This window comes from Panonychus citri, unplaced genomic scaffold (genome assembly GCF_014898815.1).
Source record: "Panonychus citri isolate SS breed McGregor unplaced genomic scaffold, ASM1489881v1 Contig00136, whole genome shotgun sequence".
In the NCBI taxonomy this organism is placed as follows: Eukaryota; Metazoa; Arthropoda; class Arachnida; order Trombidiformes; family Tetranychidae; genus Panonychus; species Panonychus citri.
In genome coordinates this window covers 369,239-389,159 of record NW_026515541.1, presented here as the reverse complement: position 1 = coordinate 389,159, position 19,921 = coordinate 369,239, and the positions used below count along the sequence as shown (strand labels likewise).

Here is a 19,921-nt window from a genome sequence, read left to right as displayed (position 1 = left end):
TTATCAGTTCTAGAGATAAATAGAAATAGAAAAAAATTTCATGATAATTAAAAAGAATCAACGAAAAAAGGACTAATTGTTTCGAATTGGAAAAAGTTGAGAAATTAAATCGAATCGAATTTTATTGATGCCTGAATGGCTAATGCTTCATACATTAACTCCAGTTGCCTGGAGGCCCTTTAGGGCACTGAACTAACCGCTCAGTTTGATTTCGTTTAAATCTTCATGTTTGAATATTAATGTTTGAATCTTTATGTTTAAATCTTCGTGTTTAAATATACCTGATGTAGGTAAATATATTAAAGGGTTAACTCATTAGATTTGTTCAGGAAAATGGTTGTTTGAAACGAAGGTGAAAATCGGGTCCAGAGATAGTTTGACTCATTAGGTTTGTCATGAAGAAAAGGAGAAAAACAAAAATTAGAATCTTAATTTATTCAAGGAATAACTCTGAGACAAGTTGTATCAAATTACTACAAAAACTTACCAAGAAAACAAAAATGGTTGAAATTATTACGACGCAGTAATAGCTCATTTGAAAGAGTAACAAAAACAACTAAAGTAACTGTTGAATTATCATAATTTTTGGTATCAAAATGGTCCATGTAGTTAGATGAACATTTAATAACATAAAATTTTTATTTTAAATTCACAGGTAAAGTTAATTAATTTAAAATTTATCAGGAGCGAAAAAGTTTAACTTTTCCAGATTTTCCTCGAAAAATTTTAGTTGAAAAAAAATCCAAGAGATGGAGACACAAGCGGCGAACGCGCCTTCGGTTTGTTGAAAAAAAATGATTCTTATTATCAGAAAGATGTTTTCATTTATTTTTCTCAATGTTTTCACATGTTTTAGTTAATTAATTTTAATCAATAACAATGGCGAGTGACGTGATTAATCAGATGAACGCTTGGAAGTCTTATGTTTCCTTGTTGGTTGATCAAAATGCTCGCGATGAGAATAAATTGAAAGCAGCTCAAGAATTAGCTGAAGACCTAGAGGTAAGTGTGATGTTTTCTATTGAAAAAAGAATATTTTTTTTCTCTTCTATTTTATTCTTCCTTTTTTTTCATGTCTTTTCTATTCTTTATAATATCCTGCCTCACTTTTTCTATCTAATTTATCGGTTCGATTTGTTCTTTTCTTGTGACATGCTGTTCTTTCTGTATCATGTTCTTCAATAATGATGAAATGCTGATCTGTTCTTGTTGTTTGTATCCATAGGCCATTATTTCAAGTCCACAATATCCATCTTTTCTGGAACATGCAGTCAACACTTTCCGCCGGGTCCTTTCGGAGGGACAACCTTTATTTATTGCCGAACATACTGGACAACAGTTGCGAAAATTAATTCTAGAAATTATCCAAAGATTACCTGTTAATGAGCATCTTCGCCTTCATGCCAAATCATTAATTTCGCTAATGTTTCAATTACTAGATGTAAGTGATAGAAATTGTTGTTGTTCTATGTTGATATTTTCTTCAAATGTTTTGTTTTTCTTTCACTTTTTCTTTTAGATTGAAAATGAAGAAAATGTTCTGGTAATTCTTAGGATAATAATTGAACTTCATAAGAACAGTCGTCCTCCATTTAGTGTCGAGGTGAGTACAATTAATTTCATCTCTTTTTTTTCATTCTCTTTTGATGAAAACAAGAAAACCAATAATTGAGTTGACTTGAAGTGTTCGGCGTCTGTTAACCATGAATTATATTTAGAGCTGATAAGATCTGATTATTTATGTTAAATTGTATTTTATCATTGATTTTAAAACCTAACAATTAACACAACTTTGTCACTTTCTTACTTATCCTTTTAGATTCAAAAGTTTTTGACTTTCGTGAAAAAGATTTACCAAGATTTACCCAACAATATGAATAAAATTTTCGAACCTAGACTGCCACTGAGAATCAAAGATATCACCGAACTCACAACTCAACTGCCGGTTGTTATTGGTGAGATATTCACACAAACTCCAGTGATGACGGAGAAGAAAAATCCCGACGGAACTAATGCCAATTACAATTTGATACCAAGAGCGACCTGTTCACTCAAGGTGTTAGCTGAATTACCAATCATAGTTGTTTTAATGTATCAACTTTATAAGGCACAACTCCAACAGGAGATTGAAGTTTTAATACCATTTATTATGAATGCCTTAACCCTTCAACCCGCTCCCCAACATCGGAACAGTACCGCTTTTAACAAGGAAGTGTTTGTCGATTTTGTGGCCGCACAGATTAAGACTCTTTCCTTTCTAGCCTACATGGTTCGAATATACCAGGTAAATGATGATCCATCTAATCATTTTTCTCTCAAGACTGACTTTTTTTTTCTTCTCTTTTCTTCAATTCATAGGATTCAGTGAATGCCAATGTTAATCAACTTATCAAAGGATTTATTAGTATCCTCATTAATTGTCCTCATGAAGTTGCTCATTTAAGGAAAGAGTTACTCATCGCAGCCCGTCATATCCTTATGACTGATCTCAAAACTAAATTTATCCCATGTATTGATCAACTTTTTGATGAAACCATAGTTATTGGTAAAGGTTGGACTGCTCACAACAGTTTGCGTCCTCTTGCATATAGCACCATTGCCGATCTGGTTCATCATGTTCGTGCTCAACTTAAGTTCAAAGATTTAGTTTCTGCAGTGAATGTGTTTTCCAAAAATGTTCACGATGAATATCTGACCAGTTCAATCCATGCTATGTCTTGTAAATTACTCCTCAATCTGGTTGAATGTATACGAAATCGAGCGGAAATTGAACATGGAGCTCAAGCTGCTCAAGTTTCACGGGAAATTTTATTAAAAATGTTGGAAGTTTTTGTTCTAAAATTCAAACATATCGCTAAACATCAGATACCCATGTTGACCAATCGTCAATCCAATCAAACTTCATCCCATTCCTCTACAATCGCATCTCAACCAGCACTTCAACAGCCTACGTTCCTACCACAAGCTCCTTTGCCACAACTTGCACCACCTCAACAACCCTCACAAATGCAACATCATCTCAATCATCAAATTCATCCACAAACACAAACACAAACACCAACACCTCAACCACAGACTCAACAGCAATCTCAACAAACATCTCAATCAACAACATCAACAACAACTAGTGACCCTAAATCAGATGAATCTAAACCATTATTCCCACACGGAGTTGGTGAAAGTTTCGGTGCTGATGATAGACCAAAATTTGGTTTCCCTGCAATACCCTCAGATACTTATACAGCCAGTGACTGTAAAAGTTTGGTTAAAACATTAATTGTCGGCGTTAAAACTATCACTTATGGAATACCATCTTACCGTATTGCTGGTGACACATCTAATGTACCTGCACAACAGAAACAATTTCACCCGAAAGAAACTATTTTGTACATTCGATTAGTAAAATATGCCTTAATGGCTTTAGATGTTTACACAATTCAACCTAGTCAGGCCAATTCTTCAAGTATTGCCACTAGTACTCATCCGAATGCACCTCAATCTGCCTCAGGAATATTTCGAGCCAACATGATGTCCAATGTTAGACCAAAAGAGGAGAAAGAAGTATTAGAACATTTTGCCGGTGTTTTCCAAAATGTTAGTCCACAAAGTTTTCGTGAAGTCTTTTCTACTCTAATTGACTTTTACGTTGAACGAACCAATTCAAATATTGCTCTTCTCACCTTAGCAAATTCATTCCTTGCTAATACGGTTTTATCACCAGTATTTGCGACAATCATTGTTGAATATTTACTTGAAAGAATGGAGGAAATGGGAACAAATATAGAGAAATCAAATCTTCACCTAAAATTGTATAAATTAGTTTTCGGATCTGTGTCTCTGTTTCCAGCGGAAAATGAATTGATGTTAAAACCTCACCTTCACAGTATTGTTAATCGATCACTGGAATTAGCATTGAGTGCCAAAGAACCCTACAATTATTTTCTACTATTACGAGCTCTGTTTCGTTCTATTGGTGGAGGTAGCCATGATCTCTTATACCAGGAGTTTTTACCACTTTTACCTAGTCTCTTACAAGGATTAAATAGTCTGCAAAGTGGTTTACACAAACAACACATGCACGATCTTTTCGTTGAACTTTGTCTAACGGTTCCAGTCCGATTAAGTAGCCTTCTTCCTTATCTTCCTATGCTCATGGATCCATTGGTTGCTGCTTTAAATGGCTCCCAAACTTTGGTTAGTCAAGGATTGAGAACATTAGAACTTTGTGTTGACAATTTACAACCTGATTTTCTCTACGATCACATTCAACCAGTTCGTGCTGGCCTAATGCAGGCTTTATGGAGAACCCTTCGAAATCCTTCTGATAGTATTGCTGGAGTTTCTTTCCGATTACTTGGTAAATTTGGTGGTGGTAATCGTAAGATGATGACTGAACCACAAAAGATTGAATTCTTTGATCACAAAGAATCTTATGCTAATGGATCTACATCCATTATCGCTTGTTTCCTTGAACATCGATCACCAATCAATCTACCAATTGACAAAGTTATCGAAACAGCATTTAATGCACTCAAATCTTCAACCACTGATCCATTTTATCGTAAACAATGTTGGGAAGTTATCAAAGGTTTTCTCATTGCTCATATTTCACCTCCTCCACCCGATGAGGATAAATACAATTTTCAACGATTCTTTTCTCATCCAAGTTTCAATCAAGGTGAAATTCATCCTCTTAATGGACCATTTTACAAATCTAGTGATACTCAAATTCGAAAGGTCCATGAAATGGCTTTAACTGGAATGTTTGTAGCAGCGGCAATAAAAGAACTTCGAGCTACTGTTCTTCCTTTCATGGTTTCACTTGTTCGCCATTATACTCTTCTAGCAATAAGCCAACAATCAGGTCCTATTAATTTAGGTGGAAAACAGCATAAACTTTATGGAATGGATGCTTTGGTTCTGATCGATTCTGTAGCGACCATCATGGGTCATGAGGAAAAGGAACTATGCAAACCTGGTCATTTGGCGTTAATCATTATCTTGGACACTGGAGCGGCTGTTCTTGGTTCTCGTGAACGAACTTGCCAATTACCTTTGACGGAATATCTTGTCGAGAGAATGTGCTCTTTATGCTATGATCGTGCCTGGTACGCCAAATTAGGAGGATGTATTGCCATCAAGTTTCTCTTTGAACGAATGACCTTAAAATGGGTTTTCGCTCATCAATATATGTTCCTTAAAGCTTTACTCTTTGTGATGATGGATTTAACTGGTGAAGTGTCAAGTGGTGCTGTCGATATGGCAAAATCTAATCTCGAGAAAATGATAACTCTTTGTGCTACACCGATTAGATTGGCTATTGATGGAAGTAATTCTGATCTTGTTGATGCTCAGCAAAAATCACTTCACGAAGTGACACAAGAACTTGTTCGTCAAGTGACCTCACCTAACACTTGTGTTCGTCAACAAGCCATGAACTCTCTCAAAGTTTTAGCCAAAGTACAAGGTTCCACAATCGAAGCTATCATGAGGCCACATAAAGATGTTCTTGGTGAGATGGTTCCTCCTAAGAAAACTGTTCTTGGTCATCATCCAGTCAACACTCAAATTGGACTTATGGAAGGAAACACTTTCTGTATGACCCTCGAACCTCCTCTATTCACTTTGGACATGTCTGTTCGAGAACATGCCAACTTTTTCAATGAACTTCTTGCCCTTTGCGATCGTGAAGATGCACAACTTTTAAAATCTTCCATCTATAAGAACGTAACCAACCTCACGCCACTTCGAAAGTCCGCTCTTAAAACTCTTACTGCTTACGCTCCTCTTTATACCAATCGGGATGGAATCTTTCGAGTTTTGTTCAATGCCTTGGTTTCAAATAACAGTGAGATCCAGGAAACTGGATTCGAGTGTCTTAAGAAATATCTTACCTTTGGTAACGCTGATTTAGAACAGGTGAAAAAAGAGTATTGCTCCTGCATGGCTGATTATCGAAAACTGAACTTGAATGTAATCAAACGTATCAACTGTTTGGCCCAATTGTTTCCAGCTCATTTCGTCGAGAAAGTTTGTGACCAAATGGCACAAAATTTGAAAAAATGGCTTGACAATGTTGTTCGAGGTGACAAGAAAAACACAGAAGAGATGAAAGTTTGTGCTGCACTCATCGAGTTCTTCCATTTAGTACCAGCCGCTGGAACAAAATATGTCGAAGTGCTTTTGTGTTATGTGTTCAAAACAGAAAAAGCAATGATGATTGAACCTGGATCAATGCTCAGAGATCCTCTCAGGAAATTCTTACAAAAATATCCAGAACATACATTGGATCTTTTGTTAACTGAAAGAAATGTCAACGAAGATCAGATTTATCGTTTCGTCAAGTATCTTCTCAAAGGTCCTGAAGGAGCCATTTTCCGCCAAGTGCTCCAACAAAATCCTGCTCGTTTAATCAAATTTGCCTCTGGTCCTATTGCGATTCCAGAAAAGATCAGTATTCCCCAACAACAAGTCCAACAAACTGATCCATCAATACCACAACCTCAACCTCAAACACAAACTGTCACCGTAACTTATGATTTACAATATCAAGCAATTTTAATTACTTCAATTTTGGTGAAACATGATGAACAATGGTTAACCAATCAATTTCCTTTGGTAGACGCTCTAATTAAAGTTTGGAATTCTGTTGAATTGCCGAAAAAACATTCTAAAATCGAGTCAGCTGATTATGTGCAATGGAGGGAACCCAAATTACTGATGAAATGTTTACTAAATTACTTCAAACAAAATCCAAATGGAAACAGTATAATCTTACTCTTCAACCTTTTAAAAGCTTTCATGAACCGTTATATCTGTGATTTTGACTTTTTCCGTGATTTTCTCGAACACACTGTTACCAATTATACAATCGACTGGAAACGTGAAGCTTTTTTCAAATTTGTCAGCATTTTCCACGATAACAATTATGCCCAAGAATTGAAGGCTAAAATCCTTCAATACATTATCATTCCATCATTTGCGGTCACTTTCGATCGAGGAGAAGGAGAAAAGTTAATTGGAGGTCCACCAACACCAGAACAAGATCAAGAAGACAATTTAATTAGTGTTTTTATCAACAAAGTAATTGATCCAGATAATCCATTTGCAATGTCAGACTCAGTTCGAATCCTCCTACTTCAATTTTCTTGTCTTTTGGTTGAACAAGCTTCACCTCACATTCACGATGCCGCCAATAAACGTCAAGGAAATAAACTGCGTCGATTGATGACCTTTGCTTGGCCTTGTTTACTGTCAAAAAACTGTGTCGATCCAGCAACCAAGTACCATGGTCACCTTTTACTTGCTCACATCATTGCTAAATTTGCTATTCACAAACGGATAGTGTTACAAGTTTTTCACAGTCTCCTTAAAGCTCATGCAAATGAAGCTCGTACTGTTGTGCGTCAAGCATTGGAAATTTTAACACCAGCAATGCCTCAACGGATGGAAGATGGTAATACAATGTTAACTCATTGGACCAAAAAGATAATAGTTGAGGAAGGACATTCACTCCCACAATTAACTCACATGCTTCAATTATTGATTAGACATTACAAAGTGTATTATCCAGTTCGACATCATCTCATCCAACACATGGTTACCTCCATACAGCGACTTGGGTTCACACCAAATTCAACCGTTGATCATAGGAAAATTTCAGTTGATCTTGTTGAAGTGATTTTGTTGTGGGAACTTCAAAGATCTCGCGAAGAACAAGAACAATCGAAAGCCGATGCTGCAGCAGCGGCGGCAACAGCGTCAACCGCAACACCAGGAACCTCGGCTGAAGCAATAACTCAGTCTTTACAAAAAGTTCGTATTCCAACTTTACCGGCTACTCCATCTTCAGCTTACGGAGGTAAACCATTGTCAACAGATAATAATAAGCCAGTTGAAAAGGCTCATCAAGATGCTGTGGTAAACTTCCTGCTTCGTCTTGCATGTCATGTAAACGAAACTGGGACTAATCTTGGCTCACCCGGCGAGATTTTATCTCGAAGATGTGTCACCCTTTTAAAATTAGCTTTAAAACCCGAAATATGGCCTACAGCTGAGTTGCGATTAGGCTGGTTTGATAAACTTTTGTTGACTGTTGAATCAACGACTCCCAATTATGGTAATATCTGTACTGCTCTTGAGCTCTTGTGCTTTTTACTCAACATTTTAAGACGAGAGGCCATTCTGGTCAGTTTCAAACCGCTACAAAGAGGAATTGCATCATGTATGACATGTACGAATACCAAAGTTATTAGATGTGTACACAATTTGTTAACTCGACTGATGTCGTTTTTCCCGACTGAAGGAGCGACCTCAACAACCGCATCTAAACACGAAGAGCTTGAAGCTTTATACTCAGCAGTTAGTAAAGTGATTTACGAAGGATTAAGTAATTATGAAAAAGCAACTGGACCAATTTTACCTCAATCTTTGTTTGGCACAATTATGATTCTGAAAGCAACTTGTAGTAACAATGCCTGTTACATTGACAGAATGATAACCTTGTTCATGCGAGTGCTACAAAAAATGGCCCGTGAACATCTCACTCCACCTCCACCAAATGACCAATTAAATCCAATGGGCAGTGAATTGTTAATCTTAAGTTTGGATCTTGTTAAAAACAGAATTGGTGTTATGGGTCAAGAAATGAGGAAAACCTTTTTCACCAACATACTTGTTGGTTTAATTGAAAAATCACCGGACGTTAAAGTGCTTCGAGCGATCACCAAAATGCTAGAAGATTGGGTTAAGAACAAAGGACCTTTTGGTGCTAATCAAGCGCCAACTTTACGAGAGAAAACACTTCTTCTTGTTAAAATGATGATGTTTGTCGAGAAACGATTCGCCGATGATAATGAATTGATGGCACAATTTTTGGAATTGATTAACTATGTTTATCGAGATGAATCATTGAAGAATACAGATTTAGCAACCAAACTGGAACAGGCATTTATGTCGGGTTTAAGATGTGTACAACCTCAAATACGAGCTAAATTTTTCGAAGTGTTTGATGCAAGTATCCGTCGTCGATTACACGATCGATTACTGTACATTGTTTGCTCGCAAAATTGGGAAACAATTGGACCTCATTTTTGGATAAAACAGTGCATCGAATTGATTTTAGTTTCTGTGATACCAACTCTTTGTATAACTAGTGGAAACTCAATGGCCATGTTACCCTCACCAACCGCTGTGATAGATTTTGGAGATCAACAAGAACGTGCATCATTGGCTAGTTCAGTTAACGATCAGATGGATATTGATATGTTTTGTGCAATGGCCAATGGGATAGATTCAGTTCGAGAAGCTGAAGAGGTTATGGATATCGAGTTGTCTTCTGCAGAAGAGAATCAATCAAATAATAGTCGAGGGAGCATTTATGGTGGAAGTACTTTATTGGGAACACGACGGCCAAGTACACCTTCCGATCCAACTCAACACTTACGGGTTCTCATTTCTAAACAGAACAAGTTTTTGAACAGTTTGAAAGAAACACGAACTCTCAATTTCTTAATGGCAGTTGCTCAACTTTGTCATATGGATACAAACTTAGCCAACATCACTTGGATTCAACTTTTCCCTCGACTCTGGAAAATTTTGAATGAAAGGCAGCAAAACTTACTCACCACTGAACTGATACCTTTCGTGTGTAGTGGCAGTCACATTATTCAGAAAGATTGTCATCCATCAGCGATTGGCTGTTTCATGGAAGCAATTGCTCAATGTGACCCACCAATTCCAATAAGACCTTCACTTCTCAAATATATGGGTAAATCTCATAATATTTGGCATCGAGTTGCTCTCATGTTGGAAAATATTGCTTTCGATAAATCTCTCGCTATTACAGGATCAACCACCTCAACATCAACCAAACACACTCGTAAACATGATGGCGGTGATATTGATTACACTGAACCAGCTAACGTGCCTGCAGTGTCTTTAGCACAAGAAGCAAATGAATCATTGGCTGAAATTTACGAAATACTTAAAGAGGAAGATCTTTGGGCGGGATTGTGGTTGAAAAGAGCAAAATATGCAGAAACATTGATCGGTATCGCCTACGAACAACAAGGATTCTTTGAACAAGCTCAAGGAGCATTCGAATTGGCAATGACCAAAGCAAGAAACGATTACAACACTAATCCGTCCCCATTAAGTTTACAGGGAGAATATCGTCTCTGGGAGAAACACTGGATACGCTGTTCTAAAGAGTTAAATCAATGGGATCTCCTTCTTGATTATGGAAATTCAAAAGGCTGCACTAATCCATTTTTGGTCTTAGAAAGTGCTTGGCGGGTTCCTCAATGGTTATTGATGAAAAAAGCTCTTCATCAAGTTGAAACTAATCATCCCAAAGAATTGGCTTGGAAAGTTGCTCTGTTCAAAGGATATAATCATATTTGTAATACCGAAGATCATAATTTACAAATGGCTGAGCGGATGGTTGATCTTGCATCAAATCTTTGCATCAAAGAGTGGAGGCGACTTCCCTCTGTTGTCTCTCACATACATGTTGATCTTTTACAAGCTGCTCAATTAATTATGGAATTACAAGAAGCTGGACAAATCCATCAAAGTTTAAATCCAAATAATACTCGAGCCTCTTGTATTCATGATATGAAAGCGATCGTTAAAACTTGGAAAAATCGTCTACCAGTTTTATCAGATGATTTCTCTCATTGGAGTCATGTGTTCACTTGGCGTCAACATCATTTCCAAGCAATAGTAAAATTTTATGATCCAACCAATACGACTCTCACTAACTTGGGCACTCAAACAGCTCAAATTGCTCAAGGTTTATCAGCTGCAATCAATCAACCAACTGATCCTCAAGCATCTCAATCAGTTTTAGGTATTCATGCATCAGCTCAATCGATTATAAACACTGGTAGAATCGCCAGAAAACATGGCCTGATCGGCGCTTGTCTAGATTCACTCAACAAAATCCACAGTATACCCAGTATACCGATCGTTGATTGTTTCCAAAAAATCAGGCAACAAGTCAAATGTTATTTACAACTTGCATCAACTGGTGGTAAAAATGAATTGGCGGAAGGACTTGAAATTATTGAATCAACAGCTCTTAATATTTTTACACGAGAAATGAAAGCTGAATTTTATGCTCTCAAAGGATTGTTTTTGGCCAATTTGGGTAGATCAGAAGAAGCGAATCGTGCGTTTAGTGCTGGTGCTCAATTACATGATGGTTTGAATCGAGCTTGGGCTCTTTGGGGTGAATATTTGGAAACTTTGTTCACCAGAGAGAAATGGGAAAATCGTCAAATGACCTTGGGAGTTTCTGCAATCACTTGTTACCTTCATGCATGTCGATCACAAAATGAGACCAAAGCTCGAAAATATTTAGCCAAAGTGATCTGGCTTCTCACTTATGATGATGACACTCTTTGTCTTGCCGATGCTGTTAAAAAATACAATCATGGTGTACCTCCAGTTTGCTGGTTACCTTGGATTCCTCAATTACTTACATGTTTAATTAAAAAAGAGGGAGATTTAGCTGTTAGCATTCTTAGACAAGTTGGTTGTATGTTCCCACAGGCAGTTTATTTCCCTGTTAGAACTTTATTCTTGACTCTTAAAATGGAACAGAGAGAAAAGTATCGAAGCAGCGAAATGGTTTCTGGTCAAGTTCAAAGCGCAAATTTGAATCTATTGAAGGCTAAACAAGTTGGAGTGAATCAACAATTTCAATCAACACCACAAATGAATTTACAACCATCAATGCTTCAACACCAACAAAGCCAACAACAACAAACTTTCACTAATCCACAATTCCAACAAAAAGTTGCTGGTCGATTAGGAGCTCCCACTGAAGTAAATCAAATTCGAGCGACAGTTTCTATCAAACGATGCTCTTTAGTTATGCAAGAACAACGAGCACTTCATCCAACAGTTTTATCATCACTCGAGGGAATGGTTGATCAAATGGTTTGGTTCAGAGAAAATTGGTACGAAGAGATATTACGTCAATTACGCCAAGGATTGAATAAATGTTATGCAATTGCTTTCGAGAATCGTGGTAATGTTGACGAGGCAACGGTTACCCCACACACTTTGAATTTTGTCAACAAACTCGTGGCAACTTTTGGAGTTGGAGTTGAAAATGTATCTACATCGCCATCTAATTTTGCAACTGCAGCATCTGAGTCGTTGGCTAAAAGAGCTCAGGCAACTGCTCAAGATCCCGTTTTCCAGAAAATGAAAGGACAATTTTCCACTGATTTTGATTTTTCAACTCCAGGAGCCATGAAACTTCACAATTTAATTGTTAAGCTAAAAAAGTGGATCAAAATTTTGGAAGCAAAAACGAAATTATTACCAAAGACTTGCCTAATGGAGGAAAAATGTCGCTTCCTTAGTTACTTTTCTCAGCAAACCGCTGATGTTGAGCTTCCTGGTGAATTTCTTATACCAAAACATAATCTTTATTCAATCAGAATTTCTCGTTTCATGCCAAGAGTGGAGATTATCAATAAACACAATACAGCCGCTCGACGTTTTCATATCAGAGGTCATAATGGTAAAATTTATCCATACTTAATTGTCAATGATTCTTGTCTAAGTGATGCTCGACGAGAAGAACGAGTTTTACAACTTTTCCGACTTTTGAATAACTATTTGGGTAAACAGAAAGAAACTTTGAAACGATTCCTTCACTTTACGGTTCCTCGAGTTGTTGCCATTTCTCCTCAAACTCGATTGGTCGAAGATAATCCTAATTCCATCTCATTACTGGACATTTACAAACAAAGATGCGCTCAACGTGATCTCGAATACGATGCTCCTATTTCAAGATACTATGAGCGACTTGTGGCTATTCAAGCCCGAGGATCTCAGGCCAGTCACCAAGTTCTTCGAGAAATTTTGAAAGAAATACAAACAGATATGGTTCCTCCTAATCTTCTCAAAGAATGGGCAACTTTGACCTACCCAGGAGCGACTGATCTTTGGACATTCAGGAAACAGGTTAGTTTGAATATTCCCAATTCTCTATCAGTTAATTATAATCTAATTCGATTTATTTTTGATTATTTCAGTTTACTCTTCAAATGGCTCTTGCCAATGTTGCTGAGTATGTTTTATGTCTAACGCGACTCAATCCCGACATGATGTATATCCACCAAGACACGGGCCTAATGAATGTCGCTTACTTCCGTTTCGATGTTGACGATATCACAGGTAAGAGACTAAATCAATGAAAGTTGTTTCAAATTGAAATTAATATTAATTGACTTTCTTATTTTTTCATTACATAGGTGATATTGAAGCAAGTAGACCAGTTCCATTCCGATTAACTCATAACATCTCTGAGTTAATTACTTCAATTGGGGTCAGTGGTCCACTAACGGCCTCAATGATTTCAATAGCAAGATGTTTAGTACAACCAAACTTTAAGATTCAATCGATTTTGAAAGTGATTATCAGAGATGAAGTTATTTCTTGGTATACAAAGGTAAGAAAAATATCAATTTTTCCTCAAATGAACAATCAACTAATTTTTTTTATCTCCCTCAAATTCAGACTCAAGAAGATGCTTGTCTCGATGGCGAAGTCACTATGGATGGAGAATCATTAATTAACGCTGTAAATAAATCAATCTTATCCATCATGGCGCGACTATCATGTAAGTTACTACTATCGCGATTGTTTAATCAATTGTTTGGTCAATTTTATTAATTTTCTTGTTAAACTTTTTCTCCATCTTCCCTCAGCTTTGGCAACTTTTGACGGAGCTGAAAGCAAAGTTATCAATCTGGTTGCCGCTGCAAATAGTCACGATAATATTTGCCGTATGGATCCTGCTTGGCATCCGTGGCTGTAAATTAACATTTGTAAAATGACCTTTTCCTTATCCACGAAAATCATCATATTTCCTCTTTTTTCATTCCTCTTTTGTCATATGGTGAATTACTGATTCATAGTTTTGTAAAACTGCTCTTTTTTTCCTTAACCTCCATCCAATCATTTCCCTCTCTCTCTCTCTCCTTTTCACCTTTCATATCATTCTCATTGTAACCAGTTCACCTGAAATTCATTTTCATGCTGCATCCTCATCCTCATCACCTTTTCCTTTACACGTTAAATGAAACGATTGACCAAAGTTTAAATTGATCAATCGTTTCCCATTCAAACACGAAGATAAAACTAAATGGTCGTGAACTCGTGATATTTTGTTGTAATTGATATAAAAAAAACTCGGTAAATTAAAAGCCTTAATATGACTCAACAAATTAATGGAAACTCTGTCAACTTTGACAATTGATAAATCATCAAACCGATTAAAATGAATAACTGTTTGTATTAAATTAAAATAAAAAGTAAATATAATTAAAGTAAATGAGATAGTTTAATTAGCCCAATGAGTGTGTTGAGTTTAAAGTTTGATCTTAAAGATAATTGTGACAAAATTGTGATGATCAAGGTACAAAATGTTGGGTTATGATGAGAGTTGTAGACTATTTTGATTATGATGAAACTTTTTCTTCACTTTTTTTGGTTAAATCATTATCATTATTATTATTTTGAACATGATTATCGTTTGAACCAAGATTTGAATTGTCATCTTGCTTCAATAACTCATCGTTACTGATATCCTCAGCATCGTCTATAGCCAAATCCTGAGATCCTTTGTTACCATCAGCGGCATTTAACTCTTTGACCACTTTCTCAATTACCGTATCCAAATATTGAACAATTGGTTTAACTACTGATTGATTACTTGGTGTATAAAAATAGGCTGATTTGGAACTTAAAAGACGAAGTGACCTCCAATTGAAATCAGAATCATCGGAGAGCATTTTCTGTCGATCCTCGGCGGAATATTCTCATGAGCTGTTTTGGCCTCTTTGAAAAATTCGTCCACCGGTGGGATGAAAATACGTTTCTTACTGAGACAAGCTTCTAAATTGTTTGAGCACAAGTTCCACAGTTTAGTTAATTCGGGATTCCCGATGATCACTTTCCCATGTAATTCAGCAAATTGAATCTCCTCTCCGACTCTTTTACGACCATTGGACATCATTGGTTCTTGATTAACTGTTGATGGTTCGTTAATTTCCTTTAATCCTGGACAACCTTCATTCTTCCAGTTACACCAGAACTCTTCCCGTTTCAGAATATGTTCAATGTTCTGTTTGATTTCTTGTCCATTCGGTGGAGTTTTGCTAATTAACTCCAAAACTTTCTCATGATTCTGTTTTAACCAAGTTGTTTGCTCTTCGGTCAAAGTTTGACTTTCGGTTTTACTTTTAACGTAGGTTGTTAAATATTGGAAAAGGATTAAAAATTGTACAAGAATATATCGTCTGAAATTGGAATCACTTAATTGTAATTCTAATAACTTTTGATTAGTTAGATATTTGGTGAAATGAATTTGTTCCCCTTCTCCTCCTTCCCTGGATTCACCTTTCACCTGGTCGGTGTCTCGAGTGCTTTGTGGGTCAAGTTTAAATGTGGAAAAGGCAGTGAGCACATCCGATGAATAACTTTGAAACTGTTTCCAATTTGGTTTAGAGTAACAGAGATTTGGATTCTTGAAAAATGATTGTAATTGCCAGAATTTCCTATACAAATTGTAATCAATTTGTATCACCTCAGTGGCCGGCATTTCACCTTCTTCCATAACGGAGTCTAAAATAACCGAGGGATCGGGTAAATCTTCTTGAGCAGATATGGCGACAACATTTTCTTGATTAAATTCTGAGGTAAGATTGAGTCCTGATCGTTCAAAGAGAGGAAAAAATCGGGCCAAAAATTCCAATATTCGGCCACCGAAAACAGTATGTTGAGATCGTGATAATCGTCTTAATAAATCATTACAAGATCGAAGCATTTGATTCTTAACATTGTTGAAAAAAACATCCTCTTTCCAAATGTTAACTCGATTCTCCAATAGTGAAAATAACTCTTCACATTTACTTAACTGTTTACAATCAAACAGATCAGTTAACAGGATAATCGGTAAACTTCCCATACAAATGCCACTTCTAACAGCTTTTATAGACAATTCAATGATCTTCTCATACCAATGGTAATCATCATCTTCGATATGACATTTAATGTACTCATGTAACACATCTCGAAATCCAGTGTCAACGGCAGTTTTAATATCCATGTCAAGACCAGCCTGAGCTTTATCAATCAGATTACGACATGAAACCAGGAGTTCGTTAACTTTATCCTCTGTCAATGCCTTCTCGACATGTTCCTGATTGCAAAAATTAAAGGGAATTAATATAATTTCACAAGAAAAACAAAAGAACAACAATTAAATAGAAATTCTCTTTAGAAAATAGCTTAATCTTTAAGGTAGAAAATGAATTCCAATCGACTTACCAAAACTTGCTGTCGAATCTGCTGATGATTTATCGATTCCATGATGAAATTTCAATTTAACTGAGATAAAATAACCATCCGAGAATCTTAATTTACCAAATTAATCCAATTAAAGTTGAAAAGATTAAACAATTAACCAAATTAACAATTTTCTCAAAGGCGGTAATCAATTTTTTCCTTCACCAGCTGAGAGAAGCTCATTCAGCTATTCTCACATTTTTTTCTCGTTTTTGCTCTGAAAATAGACTCGAATTTTTTTTTATCGAAAACAATTAAGAAAATTAATTAATCGTAAAGAAATGAACGTAATCAAATTGAATTTATTTTCTATTAAAATTTAAAGAAATTGAGAAATAAAAATCAACAAGAATTCATGAGATAAATTAATTTTATTGTTCCCAAGAAATGAATGAATTTTAATCAACAATCAGCTCTCACAATGGGCAACAATTAACTAATTGTGGATATTAAATCAATGATAGTAATTGTAACGGTAATTTTGCCTTGAAGGGGTTGATGGTTTGAAGATAGCCTGTTGATAAGAGAGGATAAAAGGTTAATTAATTAACTAATTAATTATCAAAGTCCGTAGTTATTTAGTTAACCGTTTTAATTTAAATTGTTAATTGAAACTTGAAAATATTAATAATAATTAACGAGTTTAACTTTTTTTGTTGTTTTTATTTTTCTCACATTTGATTTTAATCATTATCATCATTTTTTTTTTATATGATTAACTTTTCACAATTATATATAACATAAATAATAATTAATCATCAACATTCACCAGCATCAAACAATCAAGTTAATCATTTCAATAATGAAAGTTAATCATGAAAATAAAAGTAAATCTGATTTATCATGATAATTAATTGAAAATAATTTTCTCAATGAACACAAAGAAAAAAGGTAAACGGAGCTGTTACTTTTTACCATTGATAATTAATTGTTGACAAGTTAATTGTTGGTTAATTACTAGTTAATTGTCGATTCAAATGGATACCTTATCGATACTGGATCTTAGGTTATCCACTTCGTGGCAAAGTTGTGAGGCCTTTCGTTGAATTGAGGCCAATTCCTCCATGGAATCGGAGTAACATCGAGTAACCGAATCGTAACCATTTTGTAATTCCTGAGACAACAATTAATTAGAAGATGAAGGTTAATTTTTTCCAACAATTAACTTAATTGTCTCTCTCTTTCTCTCTCTTACCTGAACTTGTCGTTGCTGCTTTTTCAGGGCTGATTGTAATTCTTTAGAGTATCGTTCCTGTTCATCGATTGTCATTAGTAAATCAGTGACCTCCATGTTTAATTTGTTCTTAACGGAAACGGCCTCCGTTTTGATCCGACTTTCGGTTTCGATTAACATTGAATTCAGTCGATCCACTTCACTCTGTAGTTCACGGCTTTTTAATTACAATTGTTATCGACAATTAACCGAGAAAAAAATCAAGACAATACAGTTAAATTGTTAATCATCTTCAAAATTTGTATCAAAATCGTTGACATGCTTTTGACTTGATTTTTTTCATCTTTCATTAAATAATTAGATCCAATTGATGATTAGAACTTTTTTTCAGAACTTTTTTAATCTTATTCATATTCGAGGTTTAATCTCTGTCTAATTTTGTCTGTCTACAAATTGTTTATGTTGTTTTAATCTTAATTTAATTGTAACTCTGGATGAGACCCAATTTTTTATCTTCTTGATTCTTGATCAACATTTTCAATCCAATACAAGGTTATCATGATTATCCTTAATCTAATTGTTGATTACAATTAAATTGGGTTAAAAGATGTTGACTCAAGTTCAAATTGATCATTTTCTGTATTGTAATCAAAATATATTAGATTAGAATTGATTAATAATAATAATAAATTAGCTAATTATTGTTTTGTTGGTTTGCATTTTAAATTAATCATTAATTTTTATTTGTTTGTTAATTTGATTATAACAGTTTGATTAATTAACAGAATAGAATTAAAATGAGACAATAAAATTAGATTTAATTGTTGTAAGCAGTGGATTAACTTGCAAGGTGAGTAAATGATTTTTTTGCAGCCGCAGTAAAGGTTTTGATTAGATTAGTGATTTAAGTTAATTGTTGATTGAACAATTTGATTGTTGATTGATTGACTTACCATCTTTCCATCCATAAAGCTTGAGATTGAGCATCAACTGAATCAAATGTTGGTTTAGGTGAATGATGATGAGTGGGCAGAGGTGGTGGGGTGAGTGGGGAGAAGGGTGGAAGAGTGTAATCGTCGGTTGAATAGTAGGCCGATTCAGGTCGTCGTCGGGATCGAGCTCGTCGAGATCGCGATTCTTCAAGACTCGATTCCATTGCATTTAGATGTTTAATTGATTGATATGCATGAAATGAAGATGATTTCCTCAATTCGGATGATCCAAAAGCCGTTAATCCGACTGCGGGTGAAGGTGAGATTCGGCCTGAAGTTAAATCGCTATCTAATAAATCAAATACACCGGCAGCACGAGCTCGTCTTCGGGTCTCCGATTCTGGAATAGGAGATGATGATGATGTTGGTACAGGAGCTGAATGTCCACCTTGACCTGACATAGATGATAATCCAAGGTCAGGTCGATCGGATCGGTAACTTGTCTTTGCCATTGATTCGTTGTATTTTCGTTCGATATCATCGATTGCTGATGAGTAAAGTGAATTACCGAAACGATAATTATCGTTATAGATTGAAGTGTAAGGTCGTTTCCAGGCCTTCGGGGCAGTAAATTGTCGAGGAGCCATGATTGACAATTGAACGATGATTTAAACAACAACAACAACAATTAACAACAGAAACGATTCAAAGTTAACTAAAAGTTACCAGAAGTCACGATAAAGTGACGATGTAAATGGATGTTGATTAAAGATGAAAATGATTTGTAACTAAATTAAAGAACAACAATTAAAACTATTAGATGATTGTTATTGTCTCTCACTCATTCTCACTCTCTCACGAAAATCGTCTCACTCTTTCTCTTCCAACAAGTATCTTCTCTTTCTTTCTTCTCTGTCTCTTTTGTCTTTACTATCAACTAACGATTTCGACGAATGTTCAATTTCGTTGGATCAAAATGAGCGAACTAATTTTGGTCACCTTGAGCTTTTGCGAACTAGAATTTATCATCATCTGTCTTCTTTCACTGTCTACAAAGTTTCATCTTCCTTTATCATCATTCAAACGCCTTTCTTGGAACCCTTTTCATGTGGAAATCATGTTATCTTTTACAAAATCATGTTCGTACTCATCATCTTCTTATCTTCATCTTCATCTTCATCATCTTGATAATTTCTCAATGTTTCATCTTCTTTGTCTTCATCATCTCTTTATTTTTTCATCTTCATCTTTCAGCTTCATTGAATTTGCTCTTAGCACTTTGGTTTACCCTCAAGGGTAAAAGGTTTGTTTGTTTGCCAAATCGACACGAATTAAGCCCTTAATTGTTACTGATTGTTTCGAACCTCAAATATTAACAATTGATTAAATTCAACAATCTAACAACTTGATAGATCCACGAATTAATTAATTCAATATTAATTGT

At 35.5% G+C, this 19,921-nt stretch overlaps 3 protein-coding genes and 1 long non-coding RNA gene across 4 annotated transcripts; 1 reads left to right on the top strand and 3 right to left on the bottom strand.

Annotated features, from left to right (window-relative positions):
• Window positions 1-96: 96 nt before the first annotated feature.
• On the bottom strand, window positions 97-701 carry LOC128392651 (uncharacterized). The gene is made up of 2 exons (XR_008326024.1): window positions 488-701; window positions 97-380 (listed from the first exon to the last, which is right to left on the bottom strand). It is a non-coding gene; the product is annotated as an uncharacterized LOC128392651 (long non-coding RNA).
• An 82-nt stretch (window positions 702-783) lies between these two features.
• LOC128392627 (transformation/transcription domain-associated protein-like) lies at window positions 784-14,253 on the top strand. The gene is made up of 9 exons (XM_053352677.1): window positions 784-1,002; window positions 1,226-1,441; window positions 1,520-1,603; window positions 1,820-2,284; window positions 2,359-12,984; window positions 13,056-13,197; window positions 13,275-13,471; window positions 13,540-13,642; window positions 13,731-14,253. The coding sequence occupies exons 1-9, from the start codon at window positions 880-882 to the stop codon at window positions 13,838-13,840; spliced, it is 12,066 nt and encodes a 4,021-aa protein (XP_053208652.1). The 5' UTR covers window positions 784-879; the 3' UTR covers window positions 13,841-14,253.
• Window positions 14,254-14,346: 93 nt separating this feature from the next.
• On the bottom strand, window positions 14,347-16,551 carry LOC128392634 (THO complex subunit 1-like). Its single transcript, XM_053352688.1, is given in 3 exon segments — window positions 14,347-14,845; window positions 14,848-16,225; window positions 16,354-16,551. Coding segments are annotated over 3 exon segments (1,782 nt in total). The 5' UTR covers window positions 16,396-16,551; the 3' UTR covers window positions 14,347-14,483.
• A 172-nt stretch (window positions 16,552-16,723) lies between these two features.
• On the bottom strand, window positions 16,724-19,429 carry LOC128392641 (uncharacterized). The gene is made up of 4 exons (XM_053352694.1): window positions 18,499-19,429; window positions 17,567-17,762; window positions 17,357-17,485; window positions 16,724-16,885 (listed from the first exon to the last, which is right to left on the bottom strand). Exons 1-4 carry the CDS (start codon window positions 19,122-19,124, stop codon window positions 16,826-16,828), a joined length of 1,011 nt encoding a protein of 336 aa, XP_053208669.1. The 5' UTR covers window positions 19,125-19,429; the 3' UTR covers window positions 16,724-16,825.
• Between the last annotated feature and the right edge of the window lie 492 nt (window positions 19,430-19,921).